The following is a 22,314-nucleotide window of genomic DNA, read 5'->3' as shown; positions in this document are numbered from 1 at the left end:
AAAAAAAAAAAAAAAAGGAAAGGAAAGAAATGGTATGGACCTAACAGAAGCAGAAGATATTAAGAAGAGGTGGCAAGAATACACAGAAGAACTGTACAAAAAACATCTTCACGACCCAGATAATCACGATGGTGTGATCACTCACCTAGAGCCAGACATCCTGGAATGTGAAGTCAAGTGGGCCTTAGGAAGCATCACTACGAACAAAGCTAGTGGAGGTGATGGAATTCCAGTTGAGCTATTTCAAATCCTAAAAGATGATGCTGTGAAAGGGCTGCACTCAGTATGCCAGCACATTTGGAAAACTCAGCAGTGGCCACAGGACTGGAAAAGGTCAATTTTCATTCCAATCCCAAAGAAAGGCAATGCCAAGGAATGCTCAAATTACTGCACAATTGCACTCATCTCACACACTAGTAAAGTAATGCTCAAAATTCTCCAAGCCAGGCTTCAACAGTACGTGAACTGTGAACTTCCAGATGTTCAAGCTGGATTTAAAGAAGGCAGAGGAACCAGAGATCAAATTGCTAACATCTGCTGGATCACTGAAAAAGAAAGAGAGTTCCAGAAAAGCATCTATTTCTGCTTTATTGACTATGCCAAAGCCTTTGACTGTGTGGATCACAACCAACTGTGGAAAATTCTGAGAGAGATGAGAATACCAGACCACCTGACCTGCCTCCTGAGAAATCTGTATGCAGGTTAGTAAGCAACAGTTAGAACTGGACATGGAGCAACAGACTGGTTCCAAATCGGGAAAGGAGTCTGTCAAGGCTGTATATTGTCACCCTGCTCATTTAACTTACATGCAGAATATATCATGTGAAATGCCAGACTGAATGAAGCACAAGCTGGAATCAAGATTGCTGGGAGAAATATCAATATCTCAGATATGCAGATGACACCACCCTTATTGCAGAAAGTGAAGAAGAACTAAAGAGCCTCTTGATGAAAGTCAAAAAGGAGAGTGAAGAAGTTGATTTAAAACTCAGCATTCAAAAATCTAAGATCATGGCATCTGGTCCCATCACTTCTTGGCAAATAGATGGGGAAACAATGCAAACAGTAAGAGACTTTATTTTGGGGGGATCTCCAAAATCACTGCAGATGGTGACTTCAGCCATGAAATTAAAAGATGCTTGCTCCTTGGAAGAAAGGCTATTGGCCAACCTAGACAGCATATTAAAAAGCAGAGACAGTACTTTGCCAACAAGGGTTTGTCTAGTCAAAGCGATGGTTTTTCCAGTAGTCGTACATGGATTTGAGAACTGGACTATAAAGAAAGCTGGGAGCCAAAGAATTGATGCTTTTGAACTGTGGTGTTGGAGAAGTCTCTTGAGAGTCCCTTGGACAGCAAGGAGATCCAACCAATCCATCCTAAAGGAAATCAGTCCTGAATATTCATTGGAAGGACTGATGCTGAAGCTGAAACTCCAATACTTTGGCTACCTGATGCGAAAAACGGACTCATCTGAAAAGACTCTGATGCTGGGCAAGATTGAAGGCAGGAGAAGGGGACAACAAAGGATAAGATGTTTGGATGGCATCACCAACTCTATGGACATGAGTTTGAGCAAGCACCAGGAGGTGGTGAAGGACAGGGAAGCCTGGCATGCTGCAGTCCATGGGGTCACAAAGGGTCAGACACGACTGAATGACTAAGCTGAAACAGACAGCCTGATATTGTGTGCATCCCCTACATATGTGCATACATGCGTGCATCTGAGGAGAGATTGTTCATTCAAAAGGTGGTCAGCTGTCTGAGTGATGTTGCTGTATATTTGCAGGTCTCAAAACTGAGCTGGATTGAGAGAAAAATGGCTGCTACTCTGTTTGGAAATATACCGTCCTCAACTGTACAAGAAGCTTTGCAAAATTTCCTTAAGGTATGTTTTGCCTATCCATTATTTCAATGTCAGTCTGGCTCCTGTCTTCATCAGGCCCACCTACCATTGCTGTCAAGGAAATCTTTCTCTTGTCCATGTGTAGGCCTCTAACTGAAGCCCCAGATTGTGTCCTCATTTTGGCATGTTCAAACTACTTCTTAGAGGATAGTTCTGTGCTAAGTCCTAGGTGTGGCAGCCCTTACTGCCAAATCCAGTATAGCTCTCCAGACTGTTTATGTACAAAAGCATTCACGTCCTAATTTTTAGAAAGCGTGCATGCTCAGTTGCTCAGTCATGTCCAACTCTTTGGCACCCCATGGTCTGTAGCCTGCCAGGCTCCTCTGTCCATGGGATTTTCCCATCAAGAATGCTGGCATAGGTTTCCATTTCCTCCTCCAGGGGATCTTCCCGTCCGCGGGATCGAACCCGTGTCTCCTGCTTCTCCTGCATTGGCAGATGGATTCTTTACCACTGGGCCCACCTGGGAAACCCTCCTGATTATTAGACTTGGTCCAAAATACTCCTGATTATCCTAACATAGAACCAGTTTGATCTTAAATATAAAAGTTGCCAAGAAGATGAGTTATTTTAAAAGTTACTCTTTGAATTGCAGACAGTTCTATGGATTCCTGGGGCATCAGACCAAACCAGGATTTTCATTTCCATCCTAAAATGTACAATTGCTCTGCTGATAAACTCTAAATAGTAATATGTGTGTGTGCACACATGAGAATGTGTAATACATCCACACATTTAACCAACTTGCTGTTGGGCTAATCTCTTCATTTTTCTCTGGAACCAATTATGGAATCTTACAGATACTGATTTTTCTTTTCCCTCCTGCCTACTTCAGATTTGTAACAATATAGAGAAAATCAGGCTCTGAACAGTATTGTCAAATATATTTTAAAGGCTAGTATTTTTTGGTATATTTTAGGGCTCGATTTTGTAGAACCTAGAGGGAGTTTAAAAATCATATTCTAAGATAGCAAATATACTTCACTTCTCTGAACAATGGCTAGTAGCTTTTTGAAGAAATAAGTATTCTGAAATCAAGCCTGTACCCAGTGGGATAAAGTATGGATATATAAGTACAAGGGCTGTATGTTTCTTCTTTTTTATTTAGTGTGATGTTTTTTGTTTTGTAAGAAAGGGAATCAAGACATCAGGAATGTAACTTTTTCCAGTGTCACACAATAGCAGGTCAAAGACATGAGTGAAGTCTGATACTGTATTATCCCTTCAGCTTCTTTCTAACATCAAGAATTAGTTTTCCCTTGTTAAATTTTATAAGGATATAGATCATTGTGCATTTAAAATGATTTATAAAAGTTGCTGTGTTCATGGGGCTTCCCTGGTAGCCCAGCTGGTAAAGAATCAGCCTGCAATGCAGGTGACCTTGGTTCAATTGCTGGGTTGGGAAGTTTCCCTGGAGAAGGGATAGGCTACCCACTCCAGTGTTCTTGGGCTTCCCTGGTGGCCCAGCTGGTAAAGAATCTGCCTGCAGTGTGGGAGACCTGGGTACAATCCCTGGGTTGGGAAGATTCCCTGGAGAAGGTAACAGCTACCCACTCCAGTATTCTTGCCTGGAGAATCCCCATAGACTGAGGAGCCTGGCGGGCTACACTCCATGGGGTCACAAAGACTCGGACACAACTAAGTGACTAATCACATGTTCATTAGCAAAAATCTCATTTGAGATTTAAACCCATTTTTGATGGTATCAGAGTTATAATTAGAGGGTCAGGTTTTCAGGACATGGAACAAAAGTTCTTAAGGTGCTTCTGCACCTGAAATATTACACAGATAAAATCAAAAGTAAGTAAGAAGCACAGTGATATAGAGGTACAAACTCTGAAACCAGACCACCTGGTTAAATCTCAGTTCTGCTTTTTACTGGCTGACTGACAGTGGGCGAGTTGCTTAATATCTTTCTGTCTCAGTTTAATCAATAACATGGAGGTGATAGTATTGTTGTGAAGGTTAAATAAGTTAATCCAAGCAAATTGCTTAGAGAGTGCCCAGGACCTCATAAGTGTTCAATAAAGGCTCAAAGAATTTTAACTTCATTAAAATGTAAAAGAAAAGAAAGAAAGTTAGTCACTCAGCTGTGTCTGTCTGTCTGAGAGCCCATGGACTCTAGCCCACCAGGCTCCTCTGACCATGGAATTCTCCAGGAAGGAATACTGGGGTGGGTAGCCATTCCCTTCTCCAGGGGATCTTCCCCAGCCAGGGATTGAACCTGAGTCTCCTGCATTGCAGGCAGATTCTTCACTGTCTGAGCCAGCAGGGAAACCCTCATTGTAAACACCTCGTCGAACCATCTTGAGGACCTCACCGTTCCGTTATGACTTAGATATTGTCTGAAATGCGTTCCACAGTGTTTGTCAAGAGGGTGAGAAGGCATCAGGAGTGCTTCACCCCATATTTACTGCAGCACACGAGGGTACCGAGCAGCCTAGAGTGCTGAGGGCTGAGGGCTGTGGAGGAACTGAGAAGCCTGGGGGGACAAGCAAGGAAAAAGAAACAGCACATACCGTGGCTCCCACACTCCATGTTTCTGCACCCCCGCTGGTCCCAACAGGAAATCATGTTGTCAGAACCCAGACTGTGGAAGTCCTGCCCCACTCCATTGTCTCCAAAGAGGTTCACAGGAATACAGCTCCAGAGCCATGCCGTTCTCTCCTGTAGAGAGAGAGCTCTAGTTTTAGAATCAGACAGTTTAAGAGCTGAGACTTTTACTGTTAATATGACATGGACCTGTTTGTTTATTTCTCCTAACCTTAAATTCTTTATCAGTAAGGTAGGCATAATAATACCTAATTTTGTTTTTGTGAAAATTACATGAAATAATTCATGTAGTTTTCTTGGCCCATGGTCTCACACACTAAGGGCTCTAACTAAAAGAAACATTGCTGATATTGCTGTTATTTTTTTTATATAACCAGTGAAATCTAGTTCTCCACAGCCTCAAAACATCTAGGGAGGTGGTTTGAGACCAAGACATCTGCAAATGGGATTCTTTTAAGATATAGCATGCTTCCCACTTCATCCAAAATTATGGCCTGATTCCCTCAGTCAGTGGTTTTTAACCTTGTCTATGCGAACTGAACAGAACTGATACATTTGAATTGTCTGGAGAGCTTTAAAAAATGCTAACCCAGGCTACAACCCAGACTAATTACTTCAGAATATCTGAATATATTAAGATATAGTTTATGTACAGTTATATACACCCATTTTATGTGTACAGTTCTGTGCAATTTGACAAGTTGGTATACTTATGTAACTACCACCACTTGGCCTATTTTAAAGTTTTGTATAAATGGAATCATAGCTTTGATACTTTGTATATCTGGCTTCCTTTGCTCTGCATGTTTTGAGAGGCAGTCAATTTATTGAATGTATTTGTGATTGCCTCATAATATTCCATCACATGGATTTACAACAATTTACTTATGCATTTACCAATTGATGGACATTTGAGTTGTTCCCAGCTTGGAGCTGTTATGAATAAAGTGTTTATGATCATTCATAGGCAAGCTTTCATGTAGACATGTTTTAAATTTTCTTAGGTAAATACCTATGATTGGAATTGTGGTACAACGCGGTTTTAAAGCTTGACCTGTTTTTATAGATCTCGAGGTCCTTCATGTGCAGCCCGTGACATGTTGGAGCACTCCTGGATGGGTGTGTGTAGTAGAAGACAGGTGTGGCAATTTTGGCCATCCTGATGTCACTCACTGTTAGCAGTCACAAGATCCCCGAATCTTCCTTAGTGGTTTCACCAGCTGCTAAGCTGTCTTCTGTGACTTGATATGACAGAGATGAGTTCATGAGATGTTTTAAAACCAAGCTAATTTATTCAGTAGTGTTTTTTAAGCATACACCTAATACCAAATGAAGGGAACACAGAAATGACCGTAATAGCTCCTGCCTTTGGGGAACTTGGATGACCAAGATGAAGTAAGCAAGTACAGTATATTCTACCAGATGTTATGGTATAGTTTGAAGAACATCATAGAAACTGCCTGTTAATTAAAACATTCTATTGAATAGCCCAACCTTCCTTGTTATGCAGCTAATGCCTTTGGCAAAGGTCAGAATCTGCTCCATTTTACTATGTAAGTGTTGTTAGCAGCCTGCCTCTGTTCCTTTGTTGTTGTTCAGTCACTAAGTCATGTCCAGCTCTTCTTTGGCACCCCATGGCTGCAGCAGACCAGGCTTCCCTCTCCTGCACCCTCTCATCCTGCTTTCGATCTTTCCCAGCATCAGGGTCTTTTCAATGAGTCGGCTCTTCCCTTCAGATGGCCGGAGTATTGGAGCTTCAGCTTCAGCATCAGTCCTTCCAATGAATATTCAGGCTTGATTTCCTTTGGGATTGACTGGTTTGATCTCCTTACTGCCCAAGAGACTCTCAAGAGTCTTCTCCAATACTACAATTCAAAAACATCAATTCTTTAACGCTCAGCCTTCCCTGTGGTCCACCTCTCACATCCATGCATGACTACTGGAAAAACCATAGCTTTTAAAGATATTTATTTATTTATTTATTAACTGAAGGATAAATGCTTTACATAATTTTGTTGTTTTCTGCTAAACATCGACATGAATCAGCCATAGGGTGGCTCAGATGGCAAAACCAAAAAACTTTGACTCTACGGACCTTTGTCAGCAGTGATGTCTCTGCTTTTTAATACACTGTCTAGGTTTGTCAGGGTTTTCCTTCTGAGTAGTAAGCATCTTTTAATTTCACGGCTGCACTGTCCTCAGTGATTTTGTTCCTTTGGATTTCTTTTTTTTTAACCATAAGCACAAAAAGAGGTGCTCTGACTTATGATCTTTCTGGTTAATTAGATGTAAGTATTAAAGTATATATGTGAAATTAAAATGCCAACATTAAAGAATTAAGCTGCTGATGTGCCTCTGTTGGGACAAGTTATCTAGATAGGATTTGGACAGAATGAGGGCAACTACTGGACATCAATCAAATAAAGTTTAATCCAGGTCCTTTTTTTTTCTTCTGCTTTTATTGAAGTATAATGGACATGTAGCACTGTATAAGTTTAAAGTGTACAGAATAACGATTTGACTTATATGCATCACGAAATGATTATCACAATGTTTAGTGAGCATTCATCATCTCCATGGGGGAACAACATTAAAGAAATTTAAAATTTTTTAACTCAAAGAGTTAAAATGGAAATAATTGGACAAGAGAGAAGAAGCGGGAGAACCAGAACCCACTGGCACCATGGATGGCTCTGTTGGACTTTCAAGGCTTTGGCCAGGACTGAACAGCAACTTCCTTCAGTCTGTCGGCAGCTCCGGTGTTTCGCTAACAGGTTCTAGGCCAGATCCACACGCTGTGCATTCACTCAGTCTTAAAGAGTTACACCTAGTCTGGCTTCCTAGCCCAAGAGACTTTGTCCTCCTCCTCCTCCTCCTCCCAGGACCCTTCTCTTGGATTCTGCAGAGAATAAGTGGCCTTTACAAGGGATGTGCTCTCATAAGGCGTTGGAACATTCCTCAGAACCCTAGCTCTTGCTTTCCCCTCTGTTCATCCTTAAAATGTAGGTATCTTTTGACACCGAAATCCAAATTCTGGGAATCTCTCCTGCACACATCACACGGGCATGTAGGAGCAAGGGTGTACATTGATCATTGTTAGTAATAGTGAAAAATAAGTCTAAATGTCTAACGGCAATGCTTAATTTAATCATAGTGTATATGTAGTATGAAATACAGCTCCTAGAAACAATGAGGTAGATTTGTGTTCGTGTCTGTGATACGTTGAGGGGAAAAAAGAGTGTGGGACCAATAAGTAGGAAATGCTCCAATTTAAATTTTTTTTCAGAAATGAGTCATCTTGAGTAGTGGGGAGGTAGGAAGTGGGAGGCAGGGAGTTCCTCTGCTTAAAGGTCTATAGGATGCATTTGTCAAACTGTTAAGAGTGGTTGCCCCTGGGGAAATAGATCATAATTGAGAATAAAATTGAGACAGAGAAGCTTTCACTTTTTAATTTTGAATATGTCTGATAAGTTGTAAAACAAGCATATATTTGTAAATTTTTTTAAAGCATCCTCCTTTTGGCTTCTGCCTCCTTCTGTGTTGGGGATCGGGGTCCCAACCTGGGAGCTTCAAAATCTGGCTCCAATGCAAAGACAGACTTAGGTTCTAAGAAGAGTTCTCTAGTAGCAACACCACATATCTGGCGAAATTCCTATTTACCAGAGGTAAAGAAAAGGAACCGGTACATGAGACACTAGCAGATGAGGCGTAAAGAACTTTATCATACCCACTAACTAAAATCTGCAAGGTAGTTTGCCACTTTGACTAGTTATTTTAAGCATCTGCCTTTTATTTAAAAGAACTTGACATCATGGGCCTCAGTTATTATTCAGCTCGTACAGAATGTGTTGAAATCATCAGAAATCAAATATTAATGCAGTGGAAGATGCTTGCCGTGGAATGCAAGTCACACTCCACTCCTGCTTCCTAAGGAGATTGTAGGGACTTGTCCTGAGGGGCCTGTACCACCAGTTGTTTTGTCCCTGGAAGAAAAAAAAGAAAGGATAGAGAAGGGGAAGTGAGGAAGATGGTTATACAAGGTGATCCCCAAATCTTAAAAGTATCTCATTGCTCTGTAAGCTTTATGACCACAGTAACAATCCCATTTTAATGGGTAAGCTCAAAAGCTGTATTTCCACCCAAAAGATACTTGAGCTGATAAAATGATTCCAATGTGACACAACCAACCTAAATTCTTAGGGTAACTTGGTTCATGTCTGATTTATTGAAATATACCTCCTTTACTTGGTGTTCTCATATTTCCCTGATAGTCTCTTTTCTGTTTTCTCTTAAAATCAGGTTGAAGAACTACAGCCTGGGTTTTCTAAGTCCAATTACATGTTCATGGCCAAGGTAATGAAGACCACTTTTCTAAGATCACTTTGAGTCCATTGCACAAAAATGCGCTGCCCTTCATATTATTGTTTTCATTTCTAGTGTTATGCCGATCTTAATCAAATTGACAATGCTGTGAAGTTCTGTAATTTGGTGATGTTGCTTCCTTGTATTACCAAAGAGGTAAGTCCACACAGTAACAAGGAGCACTATTTACTTCATTAGCACAATTCCAGCCTCAACTACGAGCAAGTGGCTTAGATACATCTGGAGTTTTTCCTCTATCCTAAAAGATTCTAACTTGGATTTAACATGTACTATGAAGTTTTAAAAGCTGCTATAGATAACCCCTCACCAGGAGACCCCTTGTATCTTTAATAGCCATGAAAATCAGTTGTGAGCTAGCAGTTAAGATATGGTGATGCTCGTTGGGTGTTACACAGCAGGGAGTAAGGCAAGTCCCAGAGGAAGGATGGAGGAAGGTGTAATTCTGCAGAGCTGGTGATTACACTGGGCGAGGCAGCCAGCAAGCTAGACAGGCACCCCCCCGACAGCAGGAGGAGGGTCCGTGCAGTGGCCACCATCAGTCCCCAGTGCACAGCAGGCTGTGACTGTCCAAGGCCGTGGAGAGGACTGAAAATACGTACTAACATTTTCTCGGTCTTTGAACCCCGTTAATGAAAAAGAAGCAGTCGTATTACTTCTTGCCTCTTTTCCCACTAATTCAGAATTCTGGATGTGCTCTAAGTTTTCAGAATTTCACAGTGTTAACAGCTCAGTCTGTGTTCCTGTATACAGGTATTGTGGGAACAAAAAGAAATAGATAAATGTTTTCCTGTTCCCATCTCATGTGCTGTGCTGGGCTCATTGAACTCTTTGTGACCCTTCGGCCAGGCTTCTCTGTCCGTGGGATTTTTCAGGCAAGAATACTGGCGTGGGTTGCCATTTCCTTCTCTAGGGATCAAACTTGTGCCTTTTGTGTCTCCTGCATGGGCAGGCGAATTCTTTACCACTGAGCCACCTGGAAAGGAAACAGCCCTCCTCCTCCAGAAGACAGGTTGTGTAACTTTTTCAGCAGAAAACGGGTTTTGTACCCCCAGGTTGCCTGCTCCTTTTTAGTGGTCGGGACCCTATTGTCTTTCACATCTCTCCTGAGCAATGCCAGTTTGGGTTACATGCAGTCATTTTAAACTAAGTGTCTATGCATTCTTATTAGAAAGTTAAAATGAAAGTTGCTCAGTCATGTCCGACTCTTTGCAACCCCATGGATTATACAGTCCATGGAATTCTCCTGGCCAGAATACTAGAGTGGGTAGCCATTCCCTTCTCCAGGGGAATCTTCCCAACCCAGGGATCAAACCCAAGTCCCCCACATTGCAGGCGATTCTTTACCAACTAAGCCACCAGGGAAGCCTATGCATTCTTATTAGAGTACAAGATTAAAATGCAGTATGGTAATTTAATATGATAATACCTGGTGTGAAATGCAAGTATCTATGCATGACATTTAGGGCTCTCACAAGAGGGCCAAATTGATGAGCTTTAGGGTTTGATCCTTGGTTGCTAAGTCTTATCTCCCTTTCCTTCTCCCTGCCAGCCAAACCTACCCTCCATGGCTTCAAATGCTACATACCTACCAGGGATCCTCAAATGTGTGTCTCTAGACCTCTCCTCTGGGTCTAGACCTGATTATCCAATGTCCTGCTTGACATCTCCGTTTGGATGACTCACAGACATCTCAGACTCAACTCATCGTTAGGCCTTTGCATCCACTCTTCCTCCATCTGCCCCTCTTAGTAAATGGCACCTCCATCCCCATAACTAGGAAAGGTGGGAATGCTCTTTGACTCTTCCTTGTCTCTCAGCACCCCCAAACCAGATGTCTCCCCAGTCACCAAGTTCTCAGAGGTGTTCTAAAACATGCCTTGAGTCATCCAGGCATGCGTGCGTGCTCCCTCTCTCTCTCCCCATCTCACTCTCCAGCCAGCCCTCCGAGCAGGGCACCATCCTCTTTCGCCCGAGCTACAATCATGTAAACCTCCCAGCTGGTCTCTTAGCCTCTTGCCCCTGCTCAGTCATTGCTGGCTCTCAGTGTCAGCCAAAGCCACAGATTAAGCATAAGCCTCACATGTCACTTCCTTGCTTGAACACACTTTGCTTTTAGGATGTAGTTCAGAATTTTTAGCACGCCTTTCAGGGCTGGCGCCGCCCAGCCTCTCAGGCTTCATAGTTCCCGTCTCTCCTCCTCTGCGCTGTGCTCCTCCCGCCTTGCGCCCTTGTCATATGGTGTTCCCTCTTTCTGAAACACTCCCTTACGAACCACCCCCCCACTCCCTTCATCCTTCAAGCCTCACCGTAAACGGCATTTCTTCAGGCAAGATTCCCCTGGCACTCTCAGGCAAGAAGGTACCTCATGCTTTTCCTTCTTGTCATTTGGCACAGTTGCGATTCTATAGTTATTTGCATGGTTGTTCCATGAAAGTAGCAACTAGGTGGTTTTCATTCATCACTCTCTTCCTGGTGCCAAATATAGCGCCCGGCATATAACAAGGACTCCATAAGTATTGGTAGGAAGCCTCCAAAGACTAATACCATATAAAAGAAAAAGAATAGTGCTAATAAGTAATACTAAATAGCTACGCTGTGCTGAGTCACTCAGTTTTGTCCGACTCTTTGCGACCCCATGGACTGTAGCCTCCCAGGCTTCTCTGTCCATGGGGATTCTCCAGGCAAGAACACTGGAATGGGTTGCCATGCCCTCCTCCAGAGGATCTTCCCAACCCAGGAATCGAACCCAAGTCTTTCACATTACAGGTGGATTCTTTCCTTTCTGAGCCACCAGAGAAGTCCAAGAATACTGGAATGGGTAGCCTATCCCTTCTCCAGGAGAGCTTCCCTACCCAGGAATCGAACCCAGGTCTTCCACATTGCAGGCAGATTCTTTACCATCTAAGCCACCAGGGAAGCCTAAGAGTACTGGAGTGGGTGGCCTATTCCTTCTCCAGGGAATCTTCTCCATCCAGGAATCAAACCAGGGTCTCCTGCATTGCAGGTAGATTCTTTACCAGCTGAGCTAGTAATAAATGTAGCTAAGAAAGCTGGGCCATGTGGAACTATTTATGTAATAAGCAAAACAGTATTAGCAGATATTTCCCACATTACTTATTTTTTCTAATAATTTATATTCCTAGTTTGTTTTTTTTTAACGTTGTTCAGATACTGTCAGGAATATCTCAATTTCTTTTTCAGTTAGAAACTCGAATGAGGCAAGTTATCTGTAGTATCCACTTTCTGTAAAGGTTTTCTAAGTTGAAGTATATCACATCAGTGATTTTGCTGACCCAGTTATTTCCTTCCAACATATCTAGCTTTGGCACTCGTTACAACAAAGGCAGCTCAGCCGTTGGTTTTCTCTCCCTTTTGTGAACTTGCATAGCATCTGTGCTTCTTTCCATGGCACTCGTACCCTCTTCTTGGCATCACAGTTATTTGTGAAATGACTTCTGTCCTTATCAAGGAGCCTGGAGCTCGTCACACAGCACTTAATATTGGGACTGTCAGCCCTTGGGCCTCTAGAGCCCAGATTCGTGCATGTAAGCTGCTTTATGTTTCCAGAATCTGAAATTACGATATTTTATTATTCATGTGGACTTTTCTTGACCCTAGAAAGGTAATGTCAGGTCCTGGGAAGCATTCCTTCTTTTAAAATAGAAGTGATTCCTGTGTCTGAGACAATGTGAGAATGATCACTGAGTGAAATAATGATGACCTCAGTGGCCTGAAAGTTGTTTGCCCAGAGGAAGTGTCCAAGTTATTGGCTCAGAGCAACCTGAGAAAGCTCAAATGTGAAAAAACATTGTGTAAGATTTTGTGTTTCAGTGAGGGCTGTGCTAATTCAGTAAAGAAAAAAAAACTACTTTACAAATGTTATAAAACTTTGAAATGACATTCATTGCTCCTCTAAGACAAACTCTCTTTGGACAATAAATACAATGTACCAGAAACAACCACAGAAAGAATATGCCTCTGGGAGTGTAGAAATCAAAGCAAGTGATATTGTTGTCTTTGAAATTACTTGTAGTTTAAAGTCCTGGGCTTTATTTACAACCTGTTCTACAGATTGATAATCATCACTTTCCTTGGTAACCACTCTTAGTAAAACAAAATCCTAAATTTATTTTGTTTTTGGCTGCACCACTCGGCTTGTGGGATCTTAGTTCCCCAACCAGGGATTGAACCCAGAGCCCTGGCAGTGGAAGAATTGATTCTCACCACTGGGCCATCAGAGACTTCCCTAAAATCCTAATTCTACTTTAAATATCTTCAGTTCTAAGTTCTGTTTTAATTAAGATCTTGTATTTGATTGTCCTAGTTAAGACTATCCATTTTTCAGATAAGTCTAGAAAGTATAGTCAGTCCCCAGCTCTTAACCTATCTTCCTGTTGTAGGGAATCCAGCAATGTTGTCCAGGGTCTCATTTGTTAGAAATTTGTATTTGCCTATCTTTTTCTCATTTAAATGTACTTCTTGTACATTACCTTCTGTGCTGTTCTTGCCTGGAGAATATATTCTTCCTGTACACTAAGAAATTTTTTTTGATAAAGCCATTTTGGAGTGGATACTTTCCCACTCTCTGAACAGACATTTCCTGAATTGTAGGTAGGAAGTGTCACTCTGTTTACATACTCCAATTTGCACTGCTTGTCTCTTACCTTCTGTTTATCTGCGTTCAAAATATATTATTTCTAAAATATACATATATATATTATTTCTTACGCTTTCTCAGTATCTAATGGCCTTAGCTATATAAAAAACACCTTAAAGAAGTTTTTTAGCCTTCCTTGTAATTAATTTTTTTTAATATGATGTCTAAAAAAAAAAAAAAAAGAAACTCATGACTCGATGGACATGAGTTTGAGTAAGCTCCAGGAGTTGGTGATGGACAAGGAAGCCTGGTGTGCTGCCGTCCATGGGGTCACAAAGAGTCAGACACAACTGAGCAACTGAACTTAACTGTAATTAACTTAATTTTCTTAAAATAACTGTATATAGCATATAGCATCAGTTGGGATCAGTCATTTTTAACCAGTATGCAGTCTAGTAAAGTTGATGTCTGATAAATCATTATTCAAATGCCCAGAGTATAATGGCTTGATATAAGTCTCTCTCTTATTTATCTGAAGTCTTTAGTGGACAGTATTGATGTATTTTCTCAAAATGTAATATTTTCCGACACTTTCAGATCAAATAAATCTGTATTTTTAAATGTGTGTGCTTGAGTAAGTGAAAAAAATTACCTTTAGTCATTTATATTGCAAATATGGTGCTGCTCTGTCAGAGGCTTGGGATACAGTGAGAAATAAAGCAGATCCTGTCTTTGCCACCGTGAATTCTATAGTCTGAAGGCAGGCACTGACCAAGTAATAGCAATAAAGTATGATGAGGGTAATGGAGATGAAAGCACAGAGTTTATGAGAAAATAAAACTGGGACTGCAACCCGAACCAGGGGCTAAGAAAAGCCTTCTTGAGGTTCTGATGGGTAACTGAGATTCTGAGGAAATTAGAATTTAAACCCAGTCGTTTAAATCTTTAAAACTTTCTTGGATGTGGGAGGCTTGTTAAAAATATGAATTCCTGGCCTTTTAATAGAGAGAAAAAAGTGCCGAGCTGCAGAGGGTGGTGACAACAACCTCGCTATCAGTGTGACTCACTCTGTCCACTAGGGTCTGCTCTGTGGGCCTAGCGCTCCGATGGTCCCTGGATGAGAGAACAGAGGAAGGCACGTGGTGGCTTTGCAGCCACAGGAGATGAGGACCTTTGAGGACATGACTGTGGACTTAGGGAGAGTGGGCCTGCTGGACCCATCTCAGAGGAAACCATACAGAGACAAGACTGACGGAAAACATCAGTCGTAGGATCTGCCTGGGGGTTGAGCTCTGAAAATCAGATGTGCCTGCCCACTTGGTTCAAGGGGAAGAGCTAGGGCTGGGGAGGGAGAGGACTTGCCCAAGGCCAGAGTCTAGGCTGAAAAGTCATAAAAGCTAGGACCTAACTTCCATGCAGAATATCTGTAGGAAGGAGCCACCTAGTGTCAGGGTTCAGTTCAGTTCAGTCGCTCAGTTGTATCCGACTCTTTGCCACCCCATGGACTGCAGCACGCCAGGCCTCCCTGTCCATCACCAACTCCCGGAGTTTACATAAACTCATGTCCGTTGAGTCAGTGATGCCATCCAACCATCTCATCCTCTGTTGTCCCCTTCTCCTCCCACCTTCAATCTTTCCCAACATCAGGGTCTTTTCAAATGAGTCATTTCTTTGCATCAGGTGGCCAAAGTATTAAAGTTTCAGCTTCAACATCATGCCTTCCAATGAACACTCAGGACTGATCTCCTTCAGGATGGACTGGTTGGAACTCCTTGCAGCCCAAAGGACTCTCAAGAGTCTTCTCCAACACCACAGTTCAAAAGCATCAAATTCTTCAGCACTCAGCTTTCTTTATAGTCCAACTCTCACATCCATACATGACTGATGGAAAAACCATAGCCTTGACTAGACGGGCCTTTGTTGGCAAAATAATGTCTCTGCTTTTGAATATGCTGTCTGGGTTGGTCATAACTTTCCTTCCAAGGAGCAAGCGTCTTCTAATTTCATGGCTGCAATCACCATCTGTAGTGATTTTGGAGCTCCCCCCCCAAATAAAGTCTGCCACTGTTTCCGCATCTATTTGCCATAAAGGGATGGGACCAGATGCCATGATCTTTGTTTTCTGAATGTTGAGTTTAAGCCAACTTTTTCACTCTCCTCTTTCACTTTCATCAAGAGGGGCTTTAGTTCTTCTTCACTTTCTGCCATAAAGGTGATGTCAATTGCATATCTGAGGTTATTGATATTTCTCCCAGCAATCTTAATTCCAGCTTGTGCTTCCTCCAGCCCAGCATTTCTCATGATGTATTCTGCATATAAGTTAAATAAGCATGGTGACAATATACAAGTTTGACGTACTCCTTTTCCTATTTGGAACCAGTCTATTGTTCCATGTCCAGTTCTAACTGTTGCTTCCTGACTTACGTACAGATTTCTCAAGAGGCAGGTCAGGTGTGCTGGTATTCCCATCTCTTTCAGAATTTTCCACAGTTTATTATAATCCACACAGTCAAATGCTTTGGCATAGTCAATAAAGCAGAAATAGATGTTTTTCTGGAACTCTCTTGCTTTTTTGACGATCCAGCGGATGTTGGCAATTTGATCTCTGGCTCCCCTGCCTTTTCTAAAACCAGCTTGAACGTGTGGAAGTTCACAGTTCATGTACTGCTGAAGCTTGGCTTGGAGAATTTTGAACATTACTTTGCTAGTGTGTGAGATGAGTGCAATTGTCTGGTAGTTTGAGCATTCTTTGGCATTGCCTTTCTTTGGGATTGGAATGAAAACAGACCTTTTCCAGTCCTGTGGCCACTGCTGAGTTTTCCAGATTTGCTGGCATACTGAGTGCAGCACTTTCACAGCATCATCTTTCAGGATTTGAAATAGCTCAGCTGGGATTCCATCACCTCCACTAGCTTTGTTTGTAGAGGTGCTCCCTAAGGCCCACTTGACTTCACATTCCAGGATGTCTGGCTCTAGGTGAGTGATCACACCATCATGATTATCTGGGTCGTGAAGACCTTTTTTGTACAGTTTTTCCATTTATTCTTGCCACCTCTTCTTAATATCTTCTACTTAAGTTAGGTCCATACCATTTCTGTCCTTTATTGAGCCCATCTTTGCATGAAATGTTCCCTTGGTATCTCTAATTTTCTTGAAGAGATCTCTGGTCTTTCCCCATCTATTGTTTTTCCCTATTTCTTTGCACTGATCGCTGAAGAAGGCTATCTTATCTTTCCTTGCTATTGTTTGGAACTCTGCATTCAAATGGATATATCTTTCCTTTTCTCCTTTGCTTTTCGCTTCTCTTCTTTTCTCAGCTATTTGTAAGGCCTCCTCAGACAGCCATTTTCCTTTTTTGTATTTCTTTTTCTTGGGGATGGTCTTGATCCCTGTCTCCTGTACAATGCCAGGAATCTGTCCTTAGTTCTTCAGGCACTCTATCAGATCTAGTCCCTTAAAGATATTTTTCACCTCCACTGTCAGAGTAAATAGTTTGAATTTGAGGAAGAAAGGAGTAACCTGAACTCAAAACAATAACCTGGGTTCTTATAAGAGGACATTTGCATAAACATGGGCAAATATCAAGTGCTTGAAGCATAATGAAGGCCTCAGAATTAATCAGGTAGCTGTGCAGTGAACATGCTTCAATACAAAGGAGGAGACGTGTGTACCTGCAGGAGAATAACACACCTTTTGAATGTAACCAGTGTGGCAAAGACTTTTAACTAAAGGTTATCACTGAATGATCAGCATAGAATTCATATGTAAATCAATGAGTTGATGAATGGATGTGGGCCAACCTTTTACAGCCTCTCATCAGTAGCAGAAATTTCACACTGGAAAGGAGTTCTTTGAACATAATGAGAATGGGGAAGTATTCACTCACAGCTCAGCAATAACTTAACACATGTTAGCTCACACTGAGGAGAAACCCTATAACAAACGTGGGGAACACTTTGGCCAGAGAGTTACGTTTTCTTCATACCAGAGAACTCACACCAGAGAGAATCCCTTTGTGATCATTATGGAAACGCCTCCAGTAATAAGTCTGTCTTTGAAATGATATGAGTGAATTCACATTGCAGAGAAACTAAGAATATCTATGTGGTAACGCCTTTAGTTGATGCTCTAACCTTAGCTATCATAAAACAACATACACCGGAGAGGAACCCTAGAGAGTGTGGAGGAATCTTCAGTCTCAGCACCAACGTTTATAAACAGCAGAGAGCTCATAGAGGGGAGAAACCCTGCAGACGTCAGCCAGCGCTCAAGCCTTACAGAAAACTCAGAGTCAAACAGGAAGGGAAGCAGCAAGTCTTTACCAGGAGGAGAAAGCCATTTGGAAACTACAAGACAGTTCATGTTGGAGAAGCAATTAAGTGAAATAAACATGGGAAACCCATTGCTCATAAAGCAACGCTCCAGGACATGCAAAGATTTTCACTGTATCAGACACTCTAGTGTTATGAATGAAGTGATCATGCTTTGGTCAGCCTTCAAGTTCTTACACTTCAGAATTCCTCAGGCCTCAAGTCAATGTAGAAATGCCTTCATCTGGATTTTATATAAGAAAATTCATACTTGGGGTTGGGGGGGGAACCTATCAAGAACCCTTTAGTGCAAAATTCAACATATAATTAGACTTTTGCCAAATATATTACTGAAAATAATGCCATGTAAAAATGTAAAACTATGATGCATTCTTAGAAATGCTGAATACAGATTTTGGTGAGATGTAATAAACAATGAGATTAATAAGAGTTGTTGATGAAAAATCTAATACATGGGTATTTGTCTTTTAAAAATCATGAAATGGGGGCTTCCCTGGTGGCTCAGTGGTAAAGAATCTGCCTGCCAGTACAGGAGACATCGGTTTGATCCCTGGTTGGGGAAAATCTCACATGCCATGGAACAGTTAATCCTGTGCTCCGCAATTACTGAGCCTGTGCTCCTGAATCCTGGAGCCTCAACTACTGAAGTCCCTGGGCCCTAGAACCCAAGCTTTCCAACAAGAGACGCCACTGCAATGAGAAGACCGTGCACCACAGCTAGAGAGCAGCCCCCGCTCTCTGCGATTAGACAAAGGCTGTGCAGCAACGAAGAGACCAGCACAGCCAAGAAATAAAGAATACATTTTTAAAAGGTCACGAAACATTATGCTGAGTAATTGAGGTGTTTTCCTTTATTACATCACTGTTAATCGATTAATCAGTTTCCATTTTTTATACAGCTCTAAACATATTTACAAAGACTGCTTAATCAGACAACACCTTTTAATGTGACTGAAAAAGTGAAACATATAAAAAATGTGTTCTCATTACTCTATTGTTGAAATACATACCTACTTGGCAAGGGTGAATGAAAACATGGACAAATATGCATACTTTATAAGTAATTCAAATATCCCAGGTGATACCAATGTGGGTGGTATACACACCGTATTTTATGAAATACTAGAGAACTAACAAAGGCTTGGAACTGGTAAATATGATGTGAAAAACCACTATACAAGTGTATTGTTGTTTTCCAGTCGCTCATTCGTGTCTGACTCTTTGCGATCCCATGGACTGCAGCACACCAGGTTTCCCTGTCCTTCCTTCACCATCTCCCAGAGTCTGCTCAAACTCATGTCCATTGAGTCGGTGATACCATCCAACCATCTCATCCTCTGTCATGCCCTTCTCCTCCTGTCCTCAGTCTTTCCCAGCATTAGGGTCTTTTTCAGTGAGTCGGTTCTTCACATCAAAGTACTGGAACTTCAGCTTCAGCAAGTATAGTATGGCTGAAATGTTGAATTCTTGAGAGAGAGAAGAGATGGATAGGTAAATGACTCTCAAGGATAAGCAGTGTTTAGAGAACAAGATCCCTGTCTCAGAGATGGAGCAGTTTTAGGTCTGACACATCCCAGGGTGTGCTCATGGGGGAGGAAGGAAAGATGAAGAGGCACCCTTCTGCAAGGCTGGGATACACAGACCATGGGAACAGTGAAGTCTCCAACAGTGGTGGTAGAACTCGGAGAGAGTGACCAAGGTGCCAAAGTCATCAAAAATAAAAGAGAGTGATCAGGAGTTTGTTAACAAATATGAGGAACGGTCGAGCGCAATTACCCTCTGCCATTGGCCCTAACCACTCCCTCATTCTCTTCCTGAGCCCGCCTCAGAAATATTCTCTTAGCAAGTACCTTGCTGGTTATGCAAATATGACTTCAAAACAAGTCTCCTAACAGGAGTTCCAGGGATCTTTGTTTGGGAAAAGGGGGAGAAGTGAGAGGTTGAGTCAGGGAAGATAGAGCAGAGAAGAGCAGTATTGGGGTGAGTACCAAAGAGGATTAGTGGTCTGAATGGGGTGCATTTTAGGCAGTGACAAGCATGACTGGAGGTGGTGGTTTTAGCCGGTGTTTTGTTTTGTTGTTTGTTTTAGCTGAAAGGCACTGCCAGTGTCCTCTATCCATTAAAAAAAAAAGGTAAATTAATTAAAGACTGGGGTGGAAGCCCTGGGAAGAAGGTAAAAAAAGGAAGGTGTGTGTGTGGTGTTACCAGTTGGATTGGGTAGGAATTAGAGGAATTCTTTGTGGTGCCTCCAGAGGGCAGATATTGCTAAGCCATGCTCTTAATTTTAAACCTTTTATTGTAGTTTGAGTATATTTATTTCTTTAGGCATTTAATTGAAACAGTTCTTTCATCTCCATCATTTGTCTGTAAGAAATTGGTTCCTAGATTTGAGAAAATGTTACTGAGCTCTGGTAGCCAACTGCCTATTTAATAGGCACTTATTTAGAATCTTCTAGGTGCCAGGCACTGAGCTAGCCCTAGGATTACAAAGTTAACCTTGAATTGTGGCTTTTCTGTAAGTTCTTTTTAATAATGCATCACTCACCTAGATTCATTAGCCATATTTTCTCACAGTCTTCAAAAATACTGATTTGATAGAAGGTAGACTTCATCAGTCACTGCAGTAGAATCACTGTATTAAAGCTTGTGATTAAAACTATTGAAGAACTTCCAGTTTGTTAAAAAAAAATATAGCCAACAGCTGCTTCCAAAAACTGTCCAGTTTTTCCTCCTCTGTTTTCTTTAAATATGTTAAACACCTTAAACCCTTTCTGATAGGTGGTTAGTAAGTGTCTGTCAAACACAAAAAATGCATAGGAGCACCCTACCATCTGAATTTATTTCCACTCTTCATAACTTCCACACTTGTTTTAAGGAAATAATAACACACATAGAGTCCTATAAAACACATTCAGTTCAGTTCAGTCGCTCAGTCATGTCCAACTCTTTGTGACCCCATGAATCACAGCACGCCAGGCCTCCCGGTCCATCACCAACCCCCGGAGTTCACTCAAACTCATGTCCATCGAGTAGGTGATGCCATCCAGCCATTTCATCCTCTGTCGTCCCCTTCTCCTCCTGCCCCCAATCCCTCCCAGCATTAGGGTCTTTTCCAATGAGTCAACTCTTCGCATGAGGTGGCCAAAGTACTGGAGTTTCAGCTTCAGCATCAGTCCTTCCAATGAACACCCAGGACTGGTCTCCTTTAGGATGGACTAGTTGGATCTCCAGATTTTAAATCTTAAATTACCTGATAAAAAATAGGTAGTTTGGATCTTACCATGGAATCTTGCCTGGATCTTACAGAGGAATCACAGAGTTGTTCAAATTCTGCTGCTAGGTAGGACTCAGACCTTTTCCACATGTTATAGTTGAAGAAGGAAAAAATGTTAACGTTAACACCGTGATGGATCCAGTGTGTCAGCTTATGCAGAAGGGGCTCTGCTTCCTGTATCTACCACCCCAGACCGCCTGGAGAAAGAGCCTGGAAATAGCTCTCTGTATCACTTACATTCTCAGAGATCCAAATCATGCCTGGTGCTAAGACATGCACAGTTCCTTTGTGATGGTCTTTCAAAAAGTATCCCTTGTTCAACAAGTCTGTTTCAAAGTACCTAGAGTATCAGGGTGAAGTGTGAAATTTTATTGTGTATTTGTATTTTCTTTAAAGGATGAAGATGCTCAGAAAGAGGTGAAAAAAATAAGCACTTCCTTGAAGAGGTAAATAAAAGAACTTGCTCTTCAACAAATCAGATGTGGTCTACTAAAAATTTAGTCAAAGTTGTGTTTTTTTTGTTATCCTGTTTTCCTTTTTGATGTAAGGGCAGTGTGCTCAGATCTGAAGGTAAAACCATGTTTCTGCAGGATGCATTCCGCTGGTAGCACTACAAAACTAATTATGTTATTTGGAGAAATCTATTTCCTATAATGTCACTACAAAATGATCTTTAAACATGTATGCTTTGTATTTTTCCTATAATGAACTATAGTCTTCAGAATATTTCCTTAAATAAAATATTAAAATCAATTCAATAAAATGAACTCTAGTGAGTGTTTTATTGCTGTGTTAATGGAGACTTTACAAAACAAAATAATTTTATTAATGTGGTAGAAAAAGGGGGGAAAGGCAAAGGACATAAACAAGTTGTTGATAAGAGAAAACAAAAGGGGAACTATAACTAGTAATTTTTTAAATGTGAAGAAAATTAGAATACTGTTTTACCATCAAAATAGCAAGGACTTTTTCCTTTAAAGAAACATTCAGTACTGACAATGATGCCGCAAGGTGGACCGTTATCATACACTGCTGCTGGGAGAGCATTTTGACCAAATATTTGGTAAAATTTAACCAGAGCCTTAAAAATATATAAACTCTTTATCTCATCATTTTATTTTACAGAAAAAATCTTAAAGTGAAAAAGTACACTTATGCACAAATGTTCATAATAGCATTCTTTTTTACAGTAAAACCCTATGTGTAACAGTAATAATCCAGTCAATCCTAAAGGAAATCAGTCCTGAATATTCATTGAAGGACTGATGCTGA

At 41.4% G+C, this 22,314-nt stretch overlaps 1 protein-coding gene across 1 annotated transcript in view; it reads left to right on the top strand.

Annotated features, from left to right (window-relative positions):
- Positions 1-21,712, top strand: part of RMDN2 (regulator of microtubule dynamics 2) — a 64,533-nt gene extending 42,821 nt beyond the window's left edge. The window contains exons 8-11 of the mRNA XM_068975529.1: positions 1,788-1,886; positions 8,757-8,810; positions 8,895-8,975; positions 21,439-21,712. Coding sequence (XP_068831630.1) covers positions 1,788-1,886; positions 8,757-8,810; positions 8,895-8,975; positions 21,439-21,492 — 288 coding nt within the window. The 3' untranslated portion in view covers positions 21,493-21,712. The remainder of the gene's footprint in view (positions 1-1,787; positions 1,887-8,756; positions 8,811-8,894; positions 8,976-21,438) is intronic.
- Positions 21,713-22,314: the final 602 nt, after the last annotated feature.

Source organism: Capricornis sumatraensis, chromosome 1, assembly GCF_032405125.1.
Source record: "Capricornis sumatraensis isolate serow.1 chromosome 1, serow.2, whole genome shotgun sequence".
In the NCBI taxonomy this organism is placed as follows: domain Eukaryota; kingdom Metazoa; phylum Chordata; class Mammalia; order Artiodactyla; family Bovidae; genus Capricornis; species Capricornis sumatraensis.
The sequence above is the reverse complement of the archived record's forward strand: the minus strand, read 5'-3'. Positions and strand labels throughout refer to the sequence as shown.